This window comes from Protopterus annectens, chromosome 11.part0 (genome assembly GCF_019279795.1).
Source record: "Protopterus annectens isolate FY-2018-M chromosome 11.part0, PAN1.0, whole genome shotgun sequence".
NCBI lineage: Eukaryota > Metazoa > Chordata > Ceratodontiformes > Protopteridae > Protopterus > Protopterus annectens.
Window position 1 is genome coordinate 916,701,845 of NC_056745.1, and position 27,000 is coordinate 916,728,844.

Genomic DNA, 27,000 nt, shown 5'->3' on the forward strand with positions numbered 1-27,000 from the left:
GGTCAACACTCACAGTTGGATACCTTCCTGTCTGAGTAGTTCACACTTCCACCTCCCATGTCCCTTACACATATGGAAGTGTTGCTGTCACCTGTCACTGTGCCCCACCCTACCTTTACAAATGATAATGGCTGTGCCATGCCCACCCATCTGGCCTTTGGGAATAACTTGATGCACAGTGTAGCCAGTCAGTGTACTGTAAGACATAGTCTGGATGTTTTAGTTTCATTGATAACCCATGGTTGTGGACCAGAAACTGCATCTTTGCCAGTGTCACAACATATTGCATCCACTTATGCCTTGCATGAGCTTTTGCTGTATTTAGATCCTCTGTTGACTCTGCAGCCATCTCTTCATTCACTGTTGCAGTAGATCTGTTTGGCAGTACTGCAGTATTCCAAGTTATGACTCACTCTGGTCTGCCATATTGTGTAACATGGTGCACATCAGAAATAACTGACTGCAGGGATGCATACTGCAGTGCATATTCAGATGTATCCAGGCAGCCAAAGCATGTCTTCATGAGTTCAGACACATGTTGAACACCATTCAGTGTCTATGACTGTGTCATATTGTACAGCATCTCAGTCATGGTCTTATGGGGTTTTCAGCTGGTGGTCATCACTCATGGTTCAGAGGCATATTCTGCATCACTTGTAGCACACCATTGGCTACTGTTGTGAGTGGCCTGCTGATTTTATCTGTGTGAACAGCATATTTCTGCCTAGGTAACTGGCAGTGCAAGCACCTAGCAAGTCGATAGTCTTATGTGAAGTTGCCACACATGAAAGGCTTGCCACACATGAAAGGCTGATAGAGTTTGCACGTGCTAGATGTTGGAATCTTGGGCACTGTCTGAACATGCATTGGCATATAATATACAGTACACTGTGTGTTGTATAACACCTGACAGTTGGTGGAGTGCAAGCCATTATGGCTGATATACTGGAAACCATGTGGGGCAGGTGGGGCCGTGATGGCAGTGTGGATGAAATCAGTGGCCCCTGGAACCTCATGGAAACCATGTGTGTTATAAATTATGTCTGTAATGGCTGTTATCTTCCCTGCCTGTGCTCCATGCTTCTCCACTTACTGCAGTGTCACATAGAGGCATCCCTCTGCTGAAAGGTGTCCATAGCAAGGATAGTTAATGCTGTGTAAACCTTCATGCCCATTAGGATAAGCAGCCCATGCATTTCCTTTCTTTCAGTGTATGGGTAATACATGTCTACTAACTCCCATAAGGCAGCTGTCCATTTGGTAGCATTTGACAGTATCCTGGTCATGGAGGTGATGGTTTGTCTGTTACTGGCAGACCTAGCTGCGACACGGAGGGAGAAGGTGAGCACAGTCACTGGCACTGGCTCCAAGAGCAGCCAGTAACAGTTTCTTCTTAGGTAAGGCTGGTGCTGTTCCTCACATAATAGTACAGGTATAGCTCCTGTACCCTGAGAAATATTTGCAGTCAGAATAGGTTAGTACCACAGCACTTCCCATTATATTTATACATCTCTGAACTGTTCTGCTGTGTTTGATCTTATTATTTGCGTATGTGATGAGTTTCATTACCACAGTGGCACTCATTTGCATGCTGATGTGCAGTCGTATGCTGCTTGTGTCTCTAAATTATCCCTACCAGTGTGTCATCACTCATTGCCCAATTTTACAAAATACTGTGCATTGATTGTTTCTGAATATTCCCTGTAATATATTTATTTGTTTGCATGTATTACTTGGGAAAGTGCAGCTGTGTGTTTATGAACTGAATCTAAAAACATTTACAGCAAGGATACTGTACTGTTATAATAAAGTAAAAATTTGAAAGGCCGCGGTAGTGGTGCTGCGGTAGCGTTGTTGCCTCACAGCAAGACGTTGTCCCGTTCGATTCTCAGCTAGAGCGCCTTCTGTGTGGAGGCATATGTGAATGGGCGTGCCTTCATTGAAGGTTGTGCGTCAGGGCTGGTAACACGGCACGCAAAAATCCACTACCAAACATTAGCGAGTTCTGCTGTGGCGACCCCTAACCGGGATAAGCCGAAAGATGCAACAAAAAAAGAACATTGGTTCTTACTTCATTGTATTCCTAAGATATCCCTAGTGCTAATTTCATTTAATTTTCCACAGACATCCCAGTAAAATATGCCCCTTCTGATAGAGTACACTCCCCCTGACTGTGAAGAAGCCTCATAAATTATACACTAATACAATGTTTATAATTATTACACACACACACACACACACACACACACACACACACACACACACACACACACACACACTTGAATTGCTCCTGCAAACTTGAACAATGATTAAATGTAATCAGGTGAAATCAGTGGTTAATTACTTTTATACAGGGACAGCTTTCCCACCACAACAGTAGCCACATTTTGAGTGAGTACATCTCTGATGCTTGAGTTTGATCACTGTAAAAAAAAAAAAAATAATTGCCATAGTCATGTATTTCAGTTTATTGTCCTCAAATACATGGCCAGCATCTCACTGGCAAACAGTATGAACATTTGCTTAATATGAGTACCCTTTGCTTTTGCACATTTTCTTCCTCATGCCTTTTAACATAAACCATGATCTGATTGCTTACACTTGAATGTTTGGCTGAGCAGTGTGAGCAAAGTAATGCACACAGTGAAAATGGCTACTGTAATATGTTCAGCTTATTACCTTAGACACTTGCATGGCCTCTGTTTGACAAGCCATGTTGTTGATTGATTGACATTGATTAAGTAATGTCCCTTTACTTTCACACACAGCTTGCCTCCCATCCTTCCCACCTCCAGAATAACTACAGAACATGCCAAGTCCTTGTTCTTTACTTTCTAGTACGACTTTACTAACTTATTTCATTGATTCAATAAACTAAGGCTTATTGTTTTCACTGCCCAAAGTAAATTTATGTTTGTTGAATCTTCTCATAGATTTTCTGGCTTCACCCATTTAAACATTTTGATCCAGTGGATTACCCCATTCATTATTCTAGCATACTTGCTATCCTTCCATCAACATACTGAGCATGTAACTACTTCTGTTTTAAATCAACTTAAACTGCCCTGTATGCTTATTACTTTACTTTTGCCAGAAAAATCATAAGCCAGGAACATCATTGTACCCAAGTTAGAATATGCCCTCCCTCTTTTTACATTATACAACTCAAAACTTGACCTCTGTTTTAAACGTATGTTTGTCTCTTTGTCAACTTCAGTGTTTCCTATACTTATCCCTTCAAACTCCTGGCTACTGCTAAAGCTGTTTCCATCAGAGTGATCCACTTGGTTAGTGCTGTGCCATAGACTGAAAAATCTCTGACTACATTCCAGTTATGTTTGACTAGTGCTTGGTTGTCTGAGATGCTAGCAGGGAGAGATATGCATGTCCATTTCAGGGGGGGTATTCTTCTAGGTGTTGCCTGTGGAGCAGCATGGTCCATAGAGGAGAGTAGCGACTAGTATGTGCCTTAAAACAAATGAAAGCAGGAGGGGGGGAACATAGGGGTAGGTTATAAATGAAAAAAAAATCCCCTAGTGGAAGCAGTCAATGCTTGACCCTCTCCAAGGACACCTGTAGGTTCCGCACTAGCTGCAGCATTATAACAGATGTAGTTTGGGGGCTGTAGGAAAGGCTGATAGACCTGACAATGAACATGGCACTGGGGTAAGCCAGAAAGAATGAAGCAAAATGGTAGCCATAAAAAAGGTCCACTTGTCTTTTCTTGGCACATAATACAGACTCCTTTTTCTTAATTTCTGTTCCTAGTAGCACAAAAGCTTACTCTTCTTTCAGTCCTACTAACTTACAGATCTGTTTACCAGTGCTACCTGCATACAGTGATTCTTTTTGTTATACCTTCTTCAGTGGAAATTGCATTTAGTGAACTAGCACCTGCTGCTAAAACTTCTTACCTTTCGGCAGTAGAACTCTTCTTACTTTACTCCTATTTAAAAAGACTTTAGATGAACTTTATATGAATTAAAGTATTGGACCTACTTTACCGATCAAACTGTTGAGCACCGAGTAGAGGCTTTATGCTTTTTTCATAAGCGTCACTGTTGTGTTATTAGTTTTGATATATTTTTAGAAGATAAAAAATTAACGGAATGCAAAGCTAAAAGTTGCAAATTTCGAAACAATTAATGAAATCCAAATAAACCTGGTAATTACATAATATCAAATATCTGGGAGATATTGCACAATAAACAGGTATTATTTCAAAAGAAAATGAGAATTAAAAGCAGAATTGGTAAGGCAGTTCCAGAGTTGTTGTTGTGTCTTTCGACTTTTCCCGGTTAGGGGTCGCCACAGTGGAACTCCGGTCCGCTAATGATTGGCAGCAGATTTTTACTTGCTGAGTTGCCAGCTCTGACGCACAACCTTCAACGAAGGTACGCCCATTCACGCATATCTCCACACAGAAGACGCTCTAGCTGAGAATCGAACGGGACAACGTCTTAACTGTGAGGCGACAATGCTACCGCAGCACCACCACCGCAGTTCCAGAGTTAATAACTAAAAAGGTTCTGCAACAAAAGTCATTGTTTAGGTTGTGTGAAGTAAGGCTAAGTGGTACTTTGCAAAAACTCCAAAACTGTACAGCAAAAGCTTCCTTCACCCAGTTATAATGGTGCGTAAACATATGTTTGGATTATTTGGAAGATAAAAGGGTAACATTGCAGCGAGTAATATGCATAATAAATGTGAGGGGGAACAAGGAGCTTCTGTTGCAGAGATGAATGAGGACAGTTTCCATTGTAACCTACATTACTGCTAGCTCATGAGTGACCTCTCATTTTTCCCACATATTCCCAACAGTTCTGTGCAGAGGATATGATTATTAACTTCCATCCCAATGCAGTTATTTTGTGAGTGACAGTAATAATTGTATGCAGGAGCCAGTGGTCTCATTTAAGAAATGGTCATTCATTTCTGTATTAGGTTCATACTAGGGAGGAGTTAAAATCATTTAGACTTTTATACATAACACAAGCAGAAAGCTACAGATCAATGTGGAAAGTGGTGACTATGAAGCGGGGATTTAATTTAAGAAATAAGGAAAGAGTGGGATTTTGGACACGGATCATGAATAACAGTCATACAGAGTATTATATTCATAAAGTAGCAGAAAGTATGCTAAGAACTAAGCCAGCACGGGAATGGAGAAAGGAGATTCTGTGACTGCAGTCAGGGGTAGAGTGAATAGGCAAGAGTGGGCGGGAATTTACTGGAGAAAGTTGGCAAAGGAACCAGAGTATTAGGAATGACTAGAGATGGAAAGGTAATAGAATGGAAAGAGTCCAAGAAGACATTTGGACTGCAGGCTAGAGATTGTCTACCCTTTCAGGGATTGATTTCAGAGTATAGGCAAAGAGAAAGGGATATGGGATCCTTAATGAAAGACCTGCACTAGTTGAGTTTTTATTTGAATCTCGATCAAAAGCTACCGTTAAAGGATAGTAAGTAGGGCATATAAAATATTGCACAGTAAGTATAGGAATCAATCAGAGGAGGTCAGAAAAGATCGGGAAGAGAGATTAGATAAGCAATTCACTAAGAAAAAAGGGGGTTATGTATGGCTTCCAGATATACAACAGAATCTAGAAGATTTAGGATTTTTTGCCTGGAAGTGTTTGCATACATATTTTTAAAGCTCAAGCAGACTCAAAATAATTTTTCCTTGGGTAGATAGCAAATATTGGAGGTGTAATGGGGAAGAAAGAGGTACTTGGGAGCAAATGTTGTCAGACTTTAAAAATTCCTTAGAACTCTGTTGGGAATATTGAGCAAGTAAATAAGTGTAGGTAAGGACATCATTTTTTTTTGCTGGGCTATAGGATCCAAATTGCCTAGATATAGTTAGGCTTTAAGTTTAATTTTGGTGGCTGCTAAAAAAAAGCAATTAATAGAAAACAGAAATCAAAGTCTGAAGCAACCATGCTTGAAGTAGTGAATATTTGTAACAGAGATAAAAGAGCAGGATGTAGGGTGTTTACGAAAGGGTAGGAGTTAATAGAAAAAAAATGGAAATTGTGGGAACAGTACATGCGGAAAAATGTTTTGGAGGAGGAATGAGGTTTAAGAGAAGGCGGGAATCTAACAATTTATGTAATCTTGTTTTGATTCTATTGTGTAGATCAAAATATGTGATATAAAATTATATTGCACTGTAAAATCTTGTAAAATACTGTGTAATCATAATGTGTTTGTGGAGCTTTCCTCCCCGGGCTTCTGTCCCAGTCAGACTTTCCCGGTCAATAAATAAATAAAAAATAAAATGTTTGTAAATGTGAGCTTGTTAATATGGTTTGATAAGTTTTATAAAAATGTAAGTTTGCCTATATCAAAAATGATAATTCAATAAAGGTGTTAAAAAAAGAGGAGTTAAAGTCGAATAAACTATCCCTAGCAAAACCTGAGGCACTCATAAAAATGGGGAAATTCTTTGCCACCAAGGGCACCCGCAGGCAGGTGCAAGGGGGTGCACTTGCACCCCCCTGGAATCGGCTGACTAGTTTAAAAAAAAGTTTTGTTTTTTTTTTTATTTGGGAGCGTTCTTCTTTAAGAAGAAAGAAGTCCAGTCGCGGGCATGCTGACATCATCGCGCAGTGCACATATTTTCAAGTTTGCGAGCGGGAACTGACACGGACGGTTTCTGGTTCGCAAGCGGGAACTGAGACGGACTACACAGAAGATGGAGGCGGGACACGGACGGTTTCGGGTTCGCAAGCGCGATGGACGGATACTTAGGAGCGTGCGGAAACTGAAATGGACGGAAGATGGGACTGTGTGTGTGTGTGTGTGTGTGTGTGTGTGTGTGTGTGTGTGTGTGTGTGTGTGTGTGTGTGTGTAAAATGCCCCAGGCCAGGTCTAGCATTTAATGTACTCTTCTAAGAATAACTATGAACGGGGAAAGCAGCAGTCGAAAGTCATGGTTAGGAATGATAAGTATTTGAATATGATGTGGATTTTGAATACCATGTTCTTGTGTGGCAAGGGCATTGCCATCCCAAGGCCTGTGTAACAGTTTTTCCCTCTTTCAGTCCCTTAATTATTAGAATGATCTCCAAAGCTGTTGCATTTTGGGAAAAAGAGCAAAATCATTCAAAATGACTAGTTTTACACTCAGGAAAAGTCACAGTTGCTGCTGCCACAACTACTGATGTCTGCTAATCATTATAACTCTGCCATGCTTTTTAAATTCAACAAGAAGAAAGCTTATTGTTTCTAAGATATCACCGATCCCTCAAGTAAAATAGAATTCCTGTACTATAAATGCTCATATGCAAGGTTTAATATTAAATGAAATGGAATCAAGACAGTTTGTCCAACTTTACTCCCAGGGGTAAAAAAGCTAGAACTCATTTAATTAAAGCGGGTTTTTCATTCAGCAATTGACACTATGACAGACAACATTGAAATGACGAATTAGTACTTTTGTCTGCTGACCATTGGGTGAGTGGATGCTTTCAGTTAGTTCACAAATCAGTTTGTTTGTCATTCTGTCAATAAGTATACAAAATAATTTCATTTAACAGGAGATCCAGAATGGTAGAAAAATATTTATATACATGTCTAATATTCTTCTTGCGTGTGTAAAATGTAAAATAAAATATGTTGCTCTTGACTGTTTTGCACAGGGTCCCCTGGGTTCAAGACGTGGCAGTGAAATGTATGGTGGTAACGCAGCATTTTATTCTAGCAACTTTCCAACATTATACAAGCAATGTTTAAAATGTGTCCCTGGATTTTGGCCTTTTGTCCCCCCCAATAAATTTTGGCTTTTTCCAGATTTCTTGTGCTGCAAAGTTCAGAGATACAGCTGAGTGCCGAGTAGATTTTACAAGGAGCTGAGAGCTGCAGGGGAGCAAAAGTTTAGTGCTGCTTATGTTTAGTCTGCTTGCATTGTTAATAGCACAACAGATAGTGTACTTGCTTTTGATGCTGAAGGCTGTGGGTTCTACTCCCACAGTAGGTAGATGCATTGCTGATACTGTACTGTGTTGTAAAGGGGGTGGATGCTGCAGTCCTTTTGGCAAAGATACCTAGTAACTATGAACCTGTTATCAGTTTGCTATCTATTCCCTATTGCGGTATTACTAGCTTATCATTTTTTTATTGCATGCAACAAAGGCAATTTATTCTTCAAGGGTAACAGGCACTTTATTTGTAGATTAAACAATGACATATAAAGTTGTTTGCTAGCAGCAAGCCAGCAACCTCTTTATTAGTTACAAATTTCTTAATGTGGATTTTACTACTTCAGAGATTGTGCATATTTTTTTACCGATGCTGGTGGACTATAGAAGGTTGAGTAGACTTTTTATGATGGAAATGTTCTGAATTGGGCAGTTTTGTCATTGGTGTATGCATTTTGTTTCATTGTTTACTGGAAAAATGTTCAAAACAAATTTAAAATGCCCTCTAACAACTGTACTGTATTGTACAAGGAATATAATGTAATACAGTCAGGAAGGTGTATCAAAGAGCATGTGTATGTTATGTTCGAGGGGCCTATGAATTTGAAGACAGCCCAGAGTTAATATTCATCTGCCACTGGCAAAATGTATTTTCTTTGAATGTGGGTTTCAATGCTGTTTCAATGCATGTGAGTTTCAAGGGCAGAGAAGTTTTAATGTTGAGTCTATTTTCATTGTGAGACTGCATTGTTTTTTAACAGATATGTATTAGGGTTTGTGCTGTAAAATGCAAAATAAAACTTTCAAATGAAATTTAAATCATCGCAGAAGTAAAGCAGTATGCACATTACAGTGTTTATGGTAAATGGGGCAAAATAACCAAGGAATGGGACATTGGAATGGCTGCAGGGGGAAGGCTCCATTCGACCATGATTTTGTGAGGGGGGGGTAGCAAACTCAGACAGCCCCGGTTGAACTATACCTCTCAGTTGTCCATATCTTTGCAGAATGAATAGATATTTGCTTCTTATTTTTGGTTTGTTCCTCATAAAATGTGTGGTTTTCTAGCAAATCATTTAGGAATTAAGTCACTAAATGACAGACATTGAGTTTCAAACGTCATAACCTTCAGAAAAAAGCAAGACTGTCTTAAGTTTATACAAGAGCAATTTTTAGTAGTGTTTGTATGTTCCCCCAATATATTTGGCCTTGTCCAGATTTCCTGCATTAAGAGGTTGAGAGGTACGTGCAAATCACTTTGTAGATTAGGAATATCTAAACCACTCAATTGTCCCCAATTTTTGCTCAAAATGTTGCTCTCCCCTAATAATCCCTCCTCCAAAATGGCAATTTTGGAAGAAAATGTGGAGGGTTTACAATTATATATAACTGTAATGATCAGAGTTATAGACTACTTTTATTTCAGAAATGCATGTAGATGCTCTTATTTTGTTAGCTGCTCAAGTTAACAATGTTAATATTAAAAAGGTGTCCCTTTTTTGACAGGTTCCCAGCTGTATTGTATGGCAACTTTATATTTTTGCATCACATTTTGGTCCGTTTTTCATAAAATTGTGGTTTTCTGGCAAATTAGTGGCAAGTTATTAAAGACTGAAGTTAGAAAATAATGGCAGACATTTGAGTTTCAGATTTTATACCCTTCAGAAAATTCGTACTAATGCAATATCTACTACTGTTCTATTATCTAAGTTAATAAGAGCAATATTTAAAAATTGGCCTTATTTTTGGGCCTGTGTCCCACTTCTAGTTCTGTGTATGGCTTTGCCCAGATTTCTTGCTCTGAAGTTGAGCGGTGTGAGTGTCAGAGCCATCACTGTCAGCCAGAGACATTTCAAATTATGACATACTTATTGCACCCCACCCCCCATTGTAGTGGCTCTGGATGTGTCCAAGGAAGGCAAGGAGCAGTTATGCAGTGTAATTGTGCAGAGTATTCCCCCATCCAAGGTAGATCACAAATACGACCGTGGCTTTTCATCTGTCCTTGATTTTGCAGAATGTTCTGGTTTTCTGTCAGATTTTTATACTGTTGATTTATGCTTCTTATTATTCAGGAACTTCATGCTGTCACAGTGCCCTGTTGCTCTGTTTAAGTAGCCATGGTTTAATGAACATCAGGTAAGCTTGTCAGAGATTGTAAGATGCAAGTAAGCTTTAGTAAGCATACTGTTAAAGAATTACCAGCATTGAAAGCCTTTTCGTTGTTGCCATGCAGAGAATATTTACATAACTAGATAATGTATAAGCCTTGGGTATTGAAATGCATATGACAGTATTTGTAATAAAAGGACAGGATTACAGTATTTTCAGAAGCTCATTACATTTTATTGGAGACCAGTGTCTTATAGCAGTGTCTTTGTGTTAGTACACTTGTAGTTGGGTGGCTTTAATGGTATATGGTAAATAAGCATTGCTACCTTACTTAAAAGCCAAGCCCTGCAACAACTAGGTAAGCTCCACACTGAAGTCAAAACACAATAGCTCTGGTGGGTAAATGTACTCTGTAGTAATCAAAAAAGGCAAATGTTTGAAATAACTACAGCTTATGTGCAAACACATTAGGTAGTGATGAAACAATGCTCTGCTAAAAATGCTTTAATGCTCCACATTGCTGAGCTGCAGATCAGTTATTATCACTGGCTACCAGGATTTCACCCACTTCAGATCAAGCACGGTGCCGTTCAGTGCAACCTTCCCAGAACTAATTCAAGTCTGACCAGAATTATTTGTGTGTCTGTGTGTGTCTGTGTGTGTCTGTGTGTGTCTGTGTGTGTCTGTGTGTGTCTGTGTGTGTGTATGTATAAGAGGGAGGTAGCATACCCCTCAGCTGTCCATGTTTTTGCAGAATGTCCAGATTTTTGCCCCATATTCCTCCTAAAAAGGATTGAAGTTGCTAAATGAGACATTTCAGTTTTAGACGTCATATCATTTAGAAAAATGCATACCAACACAAATCCTGTTACTCTTGCAATTTTCTAAGTTTGAGAGCCATATTTATAATCTGTCCCTATTTATTTTAGGCTTTGTCCAGATTTCTTGCACTAAGGTTGAGGCCTTGAGGGGTGTGGTATGTTTGTGTGTGTGTGAGAGAGAGAGAGAGACAGTGAAATGCCCAAGTTAGAGTTAGCAGGTGGAATTTATTTTCAAGTGCATTTTCAAGGAACTGTGAGTTTTAATGGAAGCGAAGTTTACTGCTGCTCATGCCAAGTCTATTTACAATGTGCAACTGTTTTGTTTAGCAAATGGTATCTCTATTGTGGTATAAAGTTTTAAAGCTATGTTAGTAGCACCACAAGTAGAATACTTGCATCTTAATGTAGAGGCTTGAGGTTTTATTCCTACAGCATGTACATCTGTATGCTGCAGTCCTGAGGATGTCCTCCTTTGGATGAGATGCCTAATAACTATGAATCTGTTTTTCAGCTTGCCATCCATTTTCTATTGCAATATACCAGCTTACCATTTTTTTAATTTAACATAGGCAATTTATTCTTTGACGGCAGCAGGCACTGAATTTGTAGATGAAACACTGTAATATACAGTTGTTTTCTAGCAACAACCTCTTCATTAGTTTCAGATATCTTTAATGTGGAATTATTCTGATTACATTTACTTCGGCAGAGATTGTGTGTATTGACTGATATTGGTGGATTGTAATGAGTGGCCTTTTATGATTGAAATGTTCTGAATTGGGCAGTTTGTCATTATTGGTTTGTATGTTTTGTTTCATTGCTTACTGGAAAAAATGTTCAAAACTATAAATTTAAAGCACACTCAAACAAGTATTGCTGTATAATACAAGAGATATAATTCAGTTATATTTTATATATTATAATTCAGGTAAATCAAATAACTTTTGCATGGCCCTAACAGTGTGCAAGGAGTCTATTGCTTGAAAACAGTTCAAAGGTAAATAACCTGCCACTGGCCAGATGCATTTTCTTTGAATGTGGGTTTCAATGCTGTTTCATTGAATGTGAGTTTCAAAAGTAGAGAAGCTTTAATGCCAAGTCTGTTTTCATTGTAAGACTATTGCTTTGTTTAGGTTTAGTAAATGTCTATCAGTGTTTGGGCTATAATGTTTGAAATAAAAGTTGTAAATTAAATCCAACTGCCTGTAATCATTGTAGAACTAAAGCATAAAACAGTATGCACACAGAGATTTGAACAGTGTCTATGGCAAATGGGGAGAAATAGCCAAGTAATGGGACACTGGAATGGCTGTGTGGGCAGGGCTTGGGGTGGGTGGACTTGGGCGGGGCTGTGTTGGCAGGGAGAGCTATGTCGGTGGGGCTCTGGGTTTGCATCCCCCCCCCTGCAAAAAATCCTGCGGGCTCCCTTGTTTGCCACCCAGCATTATCTGGTGAGGTGCTAGGCAGTGTACGTGTGTGTGTGTGTGTGTGTGTGTGTGTGTGTGTGTGTGTGTGTGTGTGTGTGTGTGTGTGTGTGTGTGTGTGTGTGTGTGTGTGTGTGTCTCTCTCTCTGTGTCTTGTCTGTCTGTCTGTGACTGTGTCTGAAGTAGCTGTTGTTCAGGTCAGGCTGTATACACATAGCAACATTTTGCCAAGGATTTTTTTTTTTTTTGTGAGTATGTTTAAGCGAGTACTCAAAAACATGGTATGTATTTTGTTGTTTTCCGATTGAAAGGTTGTGTGTGTAGAAGTATATCAGTGAGTTAGGTTGTAGGTGAGCAGTGTGTGTGTGTATATGTACATATGAGTGAATAGTTTGTATATGTGTGGTTGCTTTTGGTGTCTTGAATGTGTGTACTGATTAGAAGTCTTTGTAGGTATGTGTTTTGATGGGTCAGGAGAGTGTAGGTTTGACATTTGTGTGTTTGGTGAGGGGGACAGATATTTTATGAGTGTATGGTGTATGTGTGTGGGTGTGTTTGTGTATGTGGTTATGAGACTACAGATATGACAGGGTGTGGCTTTGATGAGGAGAATGGTGTTTTGAGAGTGTGTATGTTGCCAGGAGAATGTAGTTATGATGGCATGCATTTGATCAAAGGGAAAGAGTGCTTGAAAAGTGTGAGAAATGGCTGTTGTGCAAGTGTGTGTGTGTGTCTGTGTGTGTGTGTCTGTGTGTGTGTGTGTGTGTGTGTGTGTGTGTGTGTGTGTCTGTGTGTGTGTGTGTCTGTGTGTGTGTGTGTCTGTGTGTGTGTGTGTGTGTGTATGTGTGTAGCTGCAACACTACATACCACACTTATCCCAAGGTAAGTGAAATCTCGGTGTTTTATTTACAAGTTTTGGGGGGCTTGCCCATCACATCACAAAGCATGTAGTCCATGTTTTTGTGTTGTAGACTGGTAAGTGTGTTAATGTGGATGAGTTTTCTGTAGTGTGTGAGCTGGTTTGTGTGTGTAGTTTTTTTATTTTTATGTGCACTTCATTTTTGTCCCCATGTCTCACCCCTTGCTGATCATCCACCCTATCCCAATGAACTCATCTGATCCCTTCCATAGAGGTGGGGGGGGGGGTCAGTAAAATCTTGTGAGCTTTATGACAGGTAGCCTGCCTTTCCAGGGAGAGCTCACATTATCAGTCTCAACAGGTAATATCATAAGCTGTCAATCAGTATGAGAATGGGGAGGCAGGACATCACATAAGGGGCAGTAGAGGTTGAGAATTTGTGGGCACGAGGAAAAGAGAAGTCCCACCTAGGGCAGTGTGCGCTTGTGTTGTCAGCACATCACTGTGCAGACTGAACCACCCACTAATGCCCCTTGCTGATGAAAGAGCAGTACCCTGCTTTTACCTTTGCGAATACTCCCTGTCCTCTGCTAGCGAACACTCAGCTGGAAGCAGAATCTACATCCATTTCTCCAAGATGGGCAAGACAGAATCTTCTCATTTCCTCCCTTTCTGCTCGGTTCCTCCAGCTGGAGCTGATAGTCATTGTTTGTGTTTCACTTGGGACTTGAACCCTGTCCGCCATGGTAACTGGTGAAGTGAGTGTGTAATGATTGGAAATCTCAATGTGTAGAGTAGCTCAGGAGTGTAATATTGTGTGTGTGTGTGTGTGTGTGTGTGTGTGTGTGTGTGTGTGTGTGTGTGTGTGTGTGTGTGTGTTTTGCCATCAAGATGTTAGTCCTAAACCTGTTTATATTGTTGAAATGTTATGTGCTGTCATTAAAACCTGTCCTGCTATGGAGATTTAGTCTTCATTAACCTTTACAATTAGGTGCTCAACGCTTGCCCTACCCTGTAGATAAAACTTTCCCAAGCCACTTTTGAAGCATCTTCTACCCACGACATGCTGCACTTCCCTTCTCCATTTCCAGTGCCTTCCTACTGCTAAATGTGTTTTGAGTTCTAAATAGCCCCAGACTACTTTCTGGGAAGATTTGGAATGAACTTTGTTTTCTTCTGGTTTTGTGAGTACAGGTTGGTAACTTTATTTACTGTTCTCTTTGGACTCCTTTGCTCTTTTAATATCCGTATTTGAGATAATTCAATTCCTCCTCCTCCTCTTATTGCCACACTTTCCCTCTGTTGTGTACTAAGGCTTTTGGTACTCCTTTGCTCTTTTACTGTCTGTATTTCAGATAATTCTGCTCATGCTACTCTCATTACCACACTTTCATTCTGTTGTGTACTAAGGCTTTTTTCTCTGTTTTATTTTAGGACTTTGACCCTTTTTTGCCATATCACTTTTTGTTTCTTCTTGTAAATGAGAATCCAGCAAATAAATCACCAACAGTCACGATGAATGTGTTTATTGCTTTGGCCCTCAACATTTGACTGAGTCCTGTCATATATTGGGTCTACATTATTCCCGTGAAAGCTGAATAACGAGCGAAATGCGGATACGTCGAACGCACAACACTGCGAAAGTGGAAATATCGAATTCGCATAGTTGGCCTGTCTGCGGAATAGCTCCGTAAGGTAAGTGTGTGATAGTTACGGACCTTAGGGTTAGGGTGCGGGTTAAGGTAAGTGCCTAGATAGGTAATGTATGTAAGGTTTAGTGTAGAGTTTTGTTAAGTGTATGTGTGTGGAATATTTAGTTTGTTTGGGTATAGCTCAGTAGGGTAAGTATGCAGTAGTTATGGACCTTAGGGTTAGGGAGGGGTTAAGGATAGTGCATAGATGTGTATGTAGGGTTTAGTGTAGGGTTAGAAGTAGGGTTTTGGTGCTTTACTTTAGTGTTAGAAGTAGGGTTTTGGTTAGTGTGTGTATGTGTTGTTTTTTACCGTGTTTCGGTAGGTAGTATGTTGCGGGCAGTGGGGGTTGGCCAAGTATGAGAGAGTGAGATTTTGAATTTCGTGGTTTAGTGCGTTTGACGTATTCGCATTTTGCTCATTATGGTTCGTGCAAGTTGTATTCGTCCGATTCGGCTTTCGTGGGAATAAAATAGACCCCATATATATGCTAAGTTTAACAAGACAATGTTAAGGAGGTGAAGAAGGCAGCTTTGTACATTTTCTTAGAATGCCATATTCAAGAAAACCTTCTTCTGTCTGTTGGTTCTGTGTGTGTGTGTGTGTGTGTGTGTGTGTGTGTGTGTGTGTTTGCGCATCTGTTTACCCTATGGATGACCTTCCTAAGCCAGCTGGTTGAAAAAGAGTACAGAGTGTGGGCATAAGATTCCTCCGTCTGATGCCCACACTCTGAGCATGGTGTGCATGGGGCACTGGATTCCTCCTGTTCGATATGCACGGGTTCTAATCAATGAGTTCTTATCGGCAGGAGGAATAAGTTGATTTTGAAGGGCCTTTTGCCCTCGACCTGTGGGTCTTCTCTGTGTCCTTCCTCCACTTCTGGGGCTCAAACCCCCACCAAGAAGCCTGGGGAAGGGGAAAGGGCCAGACATAGAGCGAGAGCGGTATAGGAAGCGGTCTCCTGAGTGGGCTTCCTCTGCCAAGCCGCCCGCATAGTCTCTGCCCGTGGTGGTTCAGTGTTCTCCTTGACTCTGTTCGCCCCATTTCTCCCCAGAATCAGAAAGTTCCCAAGGTGCATGTCTCCTATCCCTGCTTTTCCTCAGCACCATTCCAGGCTGGGGTTGGTGGCCTCCTTTGTCCGGTCCACTCTGAGCCTGTCTGGAGTCGAGGAGGGCAGGATGATGATGAAGTACAGCTTCAGGTTTTGCCTGCTCTGTCCCCCTCCAGAGTTGAGCATGCAGCCTGGAATTTTCTCAGTCTCTCTTTCTCCAATCTGACCTTTGGCTTCTGAGTTCTTTGGCCCAAGGTTTCCCAGTGTTGAGGTGTTGACATTGACAGTCACTTGTACCTCAACGCCGATGGTTACATTGATCTTACCAGCTCTCAAAGCTGTAGATTCGGCTTCGAGGCTTTTGGAGCTGTTTCTTCCTCTAGGGGCTTCGGCGCTGGGGGTGATAGTCCAGGAGGCTCCAATGCTGGTGGCTTTGTCTTCTGGGGTCCACTTACCTTCAGCCTTCGAGGTGGTGTAGAGGTTCCTCTCAGCTCCCTCTAGGACCTCAACACTTCCTACTCAGAGCATACCCTTGCTCCCTCTGTTTCTGGGTGGGAGTCATACATCCTGCCTCCTCAGGGACAGCCTGTTGCTAGACCTCCCCAGTATGTTCCTTTTCAGGAACCCCTTGAAGCTTTTGAGTCCTGTCAGGAGTATCACCCCGAGGAGGTGCCTCATAAGCATACCTGCAAGAGTAGGCACTTAGATTTCCCCCTGGAATCTCTCACAGAAAAGATGGACTTGGATGATGGGGAAGGGACCCTGAATCACCTCCTGATGATGTCTCATTTGGAGACATCATGGAGATCCTGCATCAGAGAGGTGGATGGTCTTCCCATAAACCCAACCCTGATGAGTCCGTATTCCTGGAGGCGTTTGGCACAGGGCCCTCTACATCTTGGGTGACCCACCCCGTAGATCCGTTGTTAGATCTCATCTCACACAGGGCATGGAAGGAACAGACACTGTTGAGCCCATTCACAAGCACCCAGACAGGGTGCTCAGTGCCCCCCTCGGATAGGCCTCATTGGTCCAAGGGTTCTCTGGTTGTTGCCATGGTGGTTGTAGTGGCCACCAAGAAGGAGCAGGCTCAGGAGAGCTCCTCAGTCCATCCTCACGACAGGGCGTCTAGGGCGATGGACTGCTTTGGGAAGTAAGTTTACTCTATAGCCACCTTTTCTCTGTGTACGCTGAACTATTTGACACACGTCACCAGACTGCGGAGCGATCTGGTTAAGGAACTTTCTGCATTTGCCCCAGGGTCAGTGTCGGAGGAGAATAAGGTTTTCTCCTCCTGACTATCCACCTTGCCAGCCATCTCAAACGCGTCCATGAGGTTACTTTCTCATGCTACTGAGGGTACCTCGAGGGTGGTTAGGACAGGCGTTGCCATTAGGATACATGCCTGGCTCCAACTTTGTGCATTTGTGGAAACCTTCAAGGCATCTTTCACGAACGCCTCCTTTGATGGGTCCACCTTCTTTGGATCTACTGTTCATGATACTCTTACCTAGAACAAGTAAGACAGGAAGATCTTGTTTGCCATTGGAATCTGCTTCTCTACCCTGCAATGGACCTACTCTAGGAACCAGCATGGGGGTAAAAAGTTGTGGTTTAAAAAGTCTCTGGGCTGTCCCCAGGAAGTTCACTGTGAACCTTCCACCAGGGGCAGAGGGGAAATAACAGATGCCATCTACATGGCAGAGGGGGTCCGAGGAACCAAGGGTCTCGAGATTCATTGTCTGACTGGCTCTTTCAGCAATCCTGAGGGCTTGCCTGACTGCTGTACTCTGGAGACATTCGGAGGTTGTCTCTCTATGCACCCAGCAGCCTGGGAGTCCATCAGAAATGATCGTTGGGTGCTCCAGATTATATCCAGAGGTTATTCCATCCTGTTTCTTCATCCCCCCACTCCAAAGAGAAATCTCCCAGATATTCCAGCTGGTCAGTGGGAGGTGGCAGCCATAGAGATTGCCAGGGTGCCCAAAAGACAAATCATCCAGTCCATCCTCCCAGACCAGTTTGGATCAGGCATTTATTCCAGATTCTTTTTGGTACTAAAGAAAACAGGGGACTTCAGCTCCATTCTGGATCTCACTGCCCTGAAGCTGTTTGTTGTGAAAACGAAGTTTTGGATGGTCACCTTGCAGTCCATTATGTCCATTGTGCAGAACAATGACTGGATGTGCTCTATAGACCTTCAGGATGCATACTATCACATAGAAATGAACAGGCATTCCAGAAGGTTTCTTCACTTCGGGCTGGGAGCCAATCGCTTTCAATTCCGAGTACTTCCCTTTGGACTGGATGACTCGTCTTTTGAGCACCCTGGCAATCTCTGTGGCTGCCATCTCCCGCTGACCAGCTGGAACATTTGGGAGATTTCTTTTTGGAGTGGGGGATGAAGAAACAGGATGGAATAACCTCTGGATATAATTTGGAGCACCCAATGATGATTTGTGATGGACACCATAGCCCCTCTGGTGTTTACCAAAGTGATGGTAGTAGTGGTGGTTCACTTGAGACTGCAGGGATACCATGTATTTCCATACCTGGATGATTGGCTCCTGTCTGCTCCCACCAGGCATCAGCTCCTTCAGGCCAGGGATTACCTCCTTCTACTAGCATCTTCCCTAGGCATATCGATCAATCTGGCCAAATCAAACTTGGAACTGGTTCATGTGATAATTTTACAGGTACCCGGTTTGACACCTTACAGAACAGTGCGTTTCTGCCACCAGACAGGATAATTTTGGTCCAGCAACATGTGAGATTTATGCTACAAACTACTTGCCCCCCAGTGGACATGGATTTTGGGATCTATGGCGGCCGCGATAACTGTACTGCCAACTGCACACCTACCCGTGAGGATCCTGCAGTGGACCTTGGTGGTGCAGTGGTCCCTACCTGACCTTCTTCTTTCGTACCCAGTTCTGCTATCCCAGATTTGTCGGGAGTCTATTCAGTGGTGGCTGTAATCCGCAGACCTCCTTCTGGGCTGGCCATTTGTTCTTCCTTGCCCCTCGATCACGGTGACCATGGACACCTCCCAGCTTGGGTGAGGGGCATTGGATGGGACAGGCAGTCCAAGGCACGTGGTCCCCCTTGGAGGCAAATCTGCATATCAGTGTCCTGGAGATGAGAGCGGTACTTCTGGTGTTGCAAGCCCTTTAAGCTTTTCTTCCCACTGGGACAATTGTCATCTAGACAGACATGTCTGTTGTCTGGTACATCAACAAACAGGGGGGACCAGATCTTTTCCCCTATGCCACAGGGCCATAACATTGTGAGAGTGGGTGATCTCTTCCATCTGTTTTCTGGTGGCAACACGCTTTCCAGGGAAGTTCAGCCTTCTAGCGGACAGGCTCAGCAGAACCATTCTGATGCCTTATGAATGGTCTCTGAATCCTTCAGTGGCGGACGTGATCTTTTGGAAATGAAGTCATCCTTGCTGCGATCTTTTCACCACTCTTTTCATTGCCAAGTGCAGAGAGTTTTTCGCCCTGATCCCCCCCTTTGGGGGAGATGCCTGTGGATGCTCTGGTCCATGCTTGGCCTCCCATGTACTTTATGCTTACCCCCCTATTCCTCTGATATCCAGGTATTTTCAGAAAACACAGAGGTTGAAGAGCAAGGTCATCCTCATTACCCCCTTCTGGTCTTTCCAAGTTTGGTTCCCCATTCTTTGGTCTCATCTGGCATGTCCACCCTGGACTCTGGATCCAGTTCCGGATCTCCTCTCACACTTGTCAGAGGTTCCACACTTGGACTTAGTCAGCCTGAAGCTCACCGTGTGGCTGCTCCAGTTCATTTCCTGGGTCTCTTTACCAGTTAAAAAGATTTTGGTTGCGGCTCATAAGGCCTCTATTAGAAAAATTTACTCCAGTAATTGGAAATGTTTTTCCATCTAGGCATTGCAGCATACGTAGGATCCTTTTACAGCTCCTGTTCCTGCCATTCTGGATTTTCTAGCCTATACCTTCTACAACTGAGCTAGTTTTTCTATGATTAAAATTCACTTGGCAGCAATCTCAAATTTCCATGTGGGTGAGAATTCTGCATACCTGGCTTCTTCTAAACTCTGCAAGGCCTTTTTGAGGGGTACCTTCCTCCTTAGGCCACCAGTCAAGGACCCCATACCTCTTTGGGATGTTATTTTGGTTTTGCAGGCTATGGTTTCTCCTTCTTTCCAGCCAGCTGCTATTGTGGATTTACAGTTCCTTTTTTGGAAGACGGCCTTCTTGGTGGTGATCACGTCTGCCAAGCAGGTATCTGGATTGCAGGTGTTGTCAATTAAGCCTCCTTATCTTGTCTTCCATAAAGAGAGAGTGACTCTTTGTACCAACCTCTCTCTCATGACAAAGTTGGCTTCCGAAGCCAACATTAACCAGGTGATTCATTTGCCAGTCTTCTTTCCAAATTATCAGAACAAAGGGGAATACAAATTAAATTTGTTTGATGTCCATAAGTAGTTGTGTTTTTATTTGGATAGAACCAAAAATTGACGACAGTCTGATCAACTTTTTGTATCCTTTTCAAAGCCCTGTTTGGGAAAGCCTATTTCTAAGGTCACCCTTGCTCATTGGATTTTCAGTTGCATGTCTACGGCTTATTGTTCTAAAGGTCTGGGCACATTCCACCAGATCAGTGTCTTTTTCTGTGGCATTTTGGTTCAGGGTTCCTTTGGATGACATTTTGCTCTGCTGCTACTTGGTTCTCGTGCATACTTTTATTTCCCATTACAAATTGGACATTCTGTCCAGGAGCAGGGCTTTCTTCTGCTCTGCCGTGCTCCAGAATATCCTTCCATAATGGCCTCCCAAGGTTATTGTAGTTGGGGACTCGTTTTCATTTGGTCTTCAACCTATGGAACAAACAATGGTCTTGTGTTGTGGACCAGACAGGTAACAGGTGCAGGCTTATCTTCTTCTTGGTCCTGGGTTTGAGTCTGGTGTGTGTGTACCCCTTCAGTGGTTAGGGGTTAAGGTACTCTGCTGAGGGTCGGGTGGTGCTGTCCTGCAGCAAACTCGTTCTGTGGGGAAGAAGTTAGAGAGAGGCATTATGGGTAGGGAAGGAGCTCAGATTTTGGCTGTGATGCTGGTTTAGATGGCCAAGTCAGATCCAATCTCGGATCAAAGTCCCATAGGTTGAAGACAAATGAAAAGCAACAACTCTGATGGAACATTATGGTAAGTACATAACTTTTTTTTTTGAACACTGTAGCATATGTGGGTATGGTAGAGGAATATTTACTGCCTTTAAGTGCTTCCAGTTTTCCAAAATGAATAAATGTTTGCAACTCTTGAAGGTGGGGTCAGTATTTAACAGGAGTAAAGGATTATTAGTAAACAGAAGGCAATTGTTACTCTGCCTTAATACTCCAAGTACTAGCAAGCTGGTCAAGGAAAGGTAGAGTGGGCTGTTGATTCATTGCAGTGGTGATTGAGCATGCTATCAAGTCATTTAGAAAATGGTACAAGGAATTAAATAGCAATGGAAAATAATTACTTTAGGCTATAATTATTGGTGCAAGTGCAAGTAAGATAGCAAAGTTTTACAGCAAGTAAGTACAGTAAATAAATGTTAATTGCTACAACAGAAGCAATTGTTATACTTAATGGTGATTTTATGAAATTAACTGTGCATGCCTTTATAGTAGGACTGGATAGATAGTGCTCTGAAATATGGATGATGCACTAAAGCTAGTGCCGGCTGTGTCTCAGCCATCTGTATGCCAGTAAGTATCATTTGTTTACATCCACGGACGTATATTGATCGATGAACGTTTTTAGCTTGAAGTAATTGATTACAGACTACATGCCTGTGTCCTGTACATTCAGGTTCATCCCATTTGTGCATACCTGTTAACAATGAACTTTTAAAAAAATCTTTAGTCGTGCTTTTATTAGTGGGTATATATTTTGCCTCTAATTTACATAGCTGTAGAATACATAACTAGTGCATTAAAGATACATATATATGTATGTGTGTGTATATGTGTGTGTGTGTGTGTGTGTGTGTGTGTATATATATATATATATATATATATATATATATATATATATATATATATATATATATATAATGTGTGTGTGTGAATTAAAACATGCAAAGCCCTTTCCATGAGCACACATTCTCTTGTTTCATAATTTAATTAAGATATGTGCACTGTGGCCTATATTTCAGTTGTGTGTGATCGCTCATAAGTGATTATCACCCACTGATATATTAACAGTAGGGAGAGTTAATGGGAGATTGTGTATATATTTATTTTCCTTAATTTGTATGGCAATGTTTATGTTTTATTCTCTGTTTAGGGCTCTTGGAGTTTGGAAAGGATGAAGCTTTCTTGGAGGAAGTCCTGGAGTACCTTAACCGTACATACTGTGGGCACATTTCAATAGAAACTGGTATTCTTCAGTCACAGGCAGAAAAGGGTTGGTTTGCACGGAGATTTGAGCAACTTAAGCAAGAAACATTTACCACAGAAGAGAGAAAACAGTTGGCTAAACTGATGCTGGAATCTCAGGTAAAAATTAATTAAATAAACTAGTTGTTATATGTTTCTTCTTTCTACAGCTTTTTATTTTTAGCTTGCTGAGCATTAGTAACATCTGTCAGTCATTTAGCTTTTCTGTTTCTCGATGTCACCAATTTTAGCACCCAGCATCACTTTTTGGGTGGCCCCTGACTCCTTTGGAAATTTTAACTTCTAGTGTCTGTACCGATAGGTTACTTTGGGAAGGTAGGAATAAGCCTTTGGAAAGGAGTTCGTCTGGCTAGCTTGGTATTTTGGCCTGTAGCACCCTCTGTCCAACAGCTCACCTGAAGGAAGGGGACTCTTTATAGTCCCAGAGCAGGTGTGTTTATGAATTCCCTGGCTTGACTGCAGTGCAGACACTGCCCAGTAGGCCCACGGTGCTGTCCATGTAGTAAGTTGCCTGTGAGCTGACAGGTGGAACTAATGCAGCAAAGCCCAAGATGGGCAGGCCTACATCAGTCATTCCTCTCCAGCCAGATCTTCCTGTGTACCCAGGTTGTTAATTGAACCTGGACTGGGAACATTTTTATGAATTACCCCACTGCACTACAGAGGAGGCTATATATTTTTAACGGCAAATTCTAATGTTCAAGAATGTCTTTTGTTTTTTTTTTTTTGCAAGCATTAAATACAGATGTACTACTACTCTTCTGTTTCACTTGTCCACCAGCTGTTGCAGAACTAATGTCTTCCATATCTCAGAAATTCTTGTTCAATTTGATGAAAAGCAGATCTTGCCAATGAATTAAAATATGGAAAAGAAACGTCTTGCCTATCTTTCAGACATGTTTTTGTTTTCTTTGTTTTCTGATCTCTTGAATTTCCCAGATTTTATCTGACCTTTCCGAAGCTTGACTTATTATTCCCCTTGCCTTCTTAAGGCATGATTTGAAGTTAACTGGAGGAAGAGGCAAGTGTCATGCATACTGCATAATATTTTCGATTTTTTCTGATTCTGAATTGATAACATAAATTCAGAACAAGCTTCATGAGACAACATTAGAAGATTCTTTTAGAAGAATGTAGAAATGCAGGGTGTGTGGTGGGTGTGTGTGTGTGTTTCAGGGAGCATGTGTACATTTGTGTATTTGTGTATCTCTGGTTATATGTCTTTATATAATATATGTGTGTTATTTACTTTAACTGGACAGATGGAAGTGGGTCAAGATAATCTTTTTTCAGTCATGACTCATGCCAAAAAAGACATCAGCATGCACACGCATCCAATATTTATACAGTGGAGAAAGACATAATGAATAAAGTCTATGTAGTGACAGATTGACAGAAGTTGTAAAAAGCTGCCAGTATTTTTTGAAAATGTGTATAGTGGGGAGAGTATAGAACATATAAAAAGTATTTACAAAAACAAATTATTCACATAATGATAATAAAAGTAGGAAGTGTTGATGTGGGGAGTATCCCACCAGTTGGAAGAGCTGTTCTAAAAGAAGTAAAACCTTTATTAGCTAGCAAGAGAATAAGTTGAAGTACTGTTTAATCTTTTCTAGTGAAGTATGTACCCTTTGACGGAATGGTTGAGAACCGCTTCAACTGCTTTCAGAATTTTATAAAGTTGTTTATATTTCTTATTTGAACAGGTGGTGAGTTCCATGTTGTAGGAGCTGTTTTTTTACCCTGTAATAGACAAACTGAAAGTCTAACAAGAAACAGAGGCTCTTGACTTCGAAGAGAGCATTCAGAAGAGTAGATAGGAAAGAGGAGATCTGGGCAGGGGTCAGGAAGAATCCTTTAGTATCCTGTAAATAAATAAATGGACAAAGAAGGAAAGTAAACTTTGTCATAACAGATAGTCACTTGGCTTTAAAAACAGAGGTGCAGTGATGTTCTTGATTATGAGCCAGTTGTACGAGTCTTTCTATTTTGTTTTCAGTTTTCTGGTGTATAGATGTATTTTGAGCACAAATTACTGAAAATGGTAAGGAATATTTAACTTCGGTATGACGCATTATGGACAGTGGCTTTTCTTGTCTCGCCTACTAGAAGATAGGTTGTGCAGGGTATTTTAATTTGGTTTAGAACCCTTTCAATTTGCCTTACTGTATGTGGTTAGAAAGACTGATCAATAATAACACCAAGGTATTTCTGCTCATTTATTGCAGTGAGGAGTCATTGGATTCATTTATAGAGAATGTGGGGAGCATTTTGGAGTTTTTTGTTGTCCCAAGAACCATATGTTTTTAGTGTTAATATTTTGATTGTTAGACGATAGCCAGTTCTATAGGAACTTAAAATGATCTTGTAAACGATTTTGGAGTGAGGGACTATTTTTTGAGTTTTTAGTAAGTAAAGTGTCATCTGCTTATAAAAGCTTCTCAAGATGATGTAGATCTTTGGGAATGTCATTAATTAAAACAAAGAAGAAGAAAAAAACAGGCCCAGGCTAGAGCACTGAAGAACTCCTGTGAAAAGTTTACCAGTGTCATAGGACATGACGGACGTTCTGTAGGATATAGTTTTTAAACCAGGAATACATAATGTTCTGTAGTCCTGTCTCGCCTTCATTCTTACATATGGGTTTGGAGCTGATCCTCTGCTCTGACCTGGCCTTTTTGCAAGCTCTAACTCTTCCAGTTGGCTCGTGGCTAGGTAGGTATCCCATGGTGCATTAGTACAATCCCCAGATCTTGTTTGCCGCGTCGACGAGTTCAGATGTGCTTCTTCTTGGCCGTGGCTAATTTTAACACATTTTACTACTTTTTGCTATTTTACAGCTTAACTTTCAATTTGTATAGGTTCATAGGTTTATAGATCAGTACTAGGCTAACTGCCCTTGTGGACCATTTTAAGCCTAGACAATTGGCCCATGTGAGAATCAAACCCTGCACCTTGTGTCTGTAAGGTAAAAACCTTAACCATTATGCCAACCTCCCAGCCCCATAAATAGCCTTTGATAGTGTTGTTTTTCTATCTTTAGAGTAGTTTAGTCTACTGCAGTACCTTTTTCCTCTATTTACTGAATTATTGTTGAGAACTGGTTGGCCGTTGGCCTTGTTTTCTCCTTGGTATCCTGTGTGCCAGTTTCGTTTCATTTAGCGGGCGTTTTTGCCCCCAGTTGTTATTTACTGTGCTAGTTTAGTTTAGACATTTGTAGTGTGTTAATTAGTGCTTAAGACGCGCCTGCGCTCAATTTAACTTTCTGTGTGCAGTGTTCTTTAGAGTGCGTTATTAGCTTAGTTATATTAGTGTTTCTTAGTGTGTGGTGTTATTAGCTTAGATAGTTAATTTTGGAGTAATCGGTCTACTAATTTGTTGGATTTTTACCTTGGCTGACAAGGGTTCCTGGTTTTTCAACACTTCTTGTTTCTAAGGCATAGTGTTGTATAAAGGCCTCTACCTTGTGTGTGTGTGTGTGTGTGTGTGTGTGTGTGTGTGTGTGTGTGTGTGTGTGTGTCAGTATATTTGCTAATTCAGACCTTTCTATCCTCCTTTCTAGGTCCATTTGAGTTAGAGGACCTAGGTTTCTCCCTTTCTTTTTCTACCCAGGGCTAGGCCCATTTGAGTTAGAGGACCTAGTCCCCGCTGGGTAATTGGCTTGTGTCCTTTTGTTGCATATTCAGTGCTATGTCTAAGGAGGATAAAGATCATAAACCCTCGGGGTTTAAGAAATGTGTGAAATGCTCGGAAAAGATGTCTGTTACTGATGGCCACAGTAACTGTGTGTATTGCCTCAGAACCATCCATTTACAAGAAATGTGTTTGTTTTGTCATTCTTTCAGTGCCGGGGTATTACAGGAGAGGAAGAATAAACTAATATTAAAAGGTCTCCTTATGCCTTCCTTTGAGGAAGATTTGGCCAGTTCGTCTTCTGCATCTAATTCGCATGGATCTAAGAAAGAAAAGGCTAAACCTTCCAAGATGCATTCCCCGGTGCCATCTGGTGCCTCGGAACCACCTCCCAAAATTTCAAAACCAGACAAGTCTTCTCCCTTCTCTGCTCCACTGATTTCGGAACCGATTGAGGGCGTAGCTACTATAGCTTCAGTGTTGGCCCCAGGCAGTTAGGAGCCGACCACTGATAGCATCCATTGGAGCCGACCACTGATAGCAGACATCGGAGCTGGTCTAGAAATCCTTTGCTGGTCTCCCCAGCGTCAAGGTCCCCTATTTTACAGAGGTCTAGATCTACCACACTGTCCTCCAGATCTTCCAGGAGCCTATCGAAAGAAGATGTGGAGAAAGTAGTGCTGAGACTCCTGAAGTCATCTGCCTTACCCAGAATGCTTTTAACCAGATCTAACAACATAAAAAAGAAAAGCACCTGGAGAACAGCAGACCAGTCCACCTTTTATGTGTAAAAACAATAGTCGGACAGAATTGTTAACATAGGTTTCGTCCACCCTTGTCAGGACTTCATCAGAACAATAAAATCTTCACAAAAACTCCTATTTAAATACCCACCCAGTACAACAATTAATTCATCATTTCAACAATGCACTTTTTAAAGGAATATGACTAAATTACACCCATACATAATAAAACACAATCTAAACATACTATTTTTCATTGCAAATTTTTAAAGTTTATATCATTTCATTTAATTCATAAATATACATGTGTA

The 27,000-nt window shown here is 41.4% G+C and overlaps 1 protein-coding gene across 1 annotated transcript in view; it reads left to right on the plus strand.

Moving 5' to 3' along the window:
* Nucleotides 1-27,000, plus strand: part of DHTKD1 (dehydrogenase E1 and transketolase domain containing 1) — a 948,838-nt gene that overhangs the window by 118,477 nt on the left and 803,361 nt on the right. Inside the window, exon 3 of the mRNA XM_044088312.1 lies at nucleotides 22,198-22,409. Within this exon, the coding sequence (XP_043944247.1) occupies nucleotides 22,198-22,409 (212 nt within the window). The remainder of the gene's footprint in view (nucleotides 1-22,197; nucleotides 22,410-27,000) is intronic.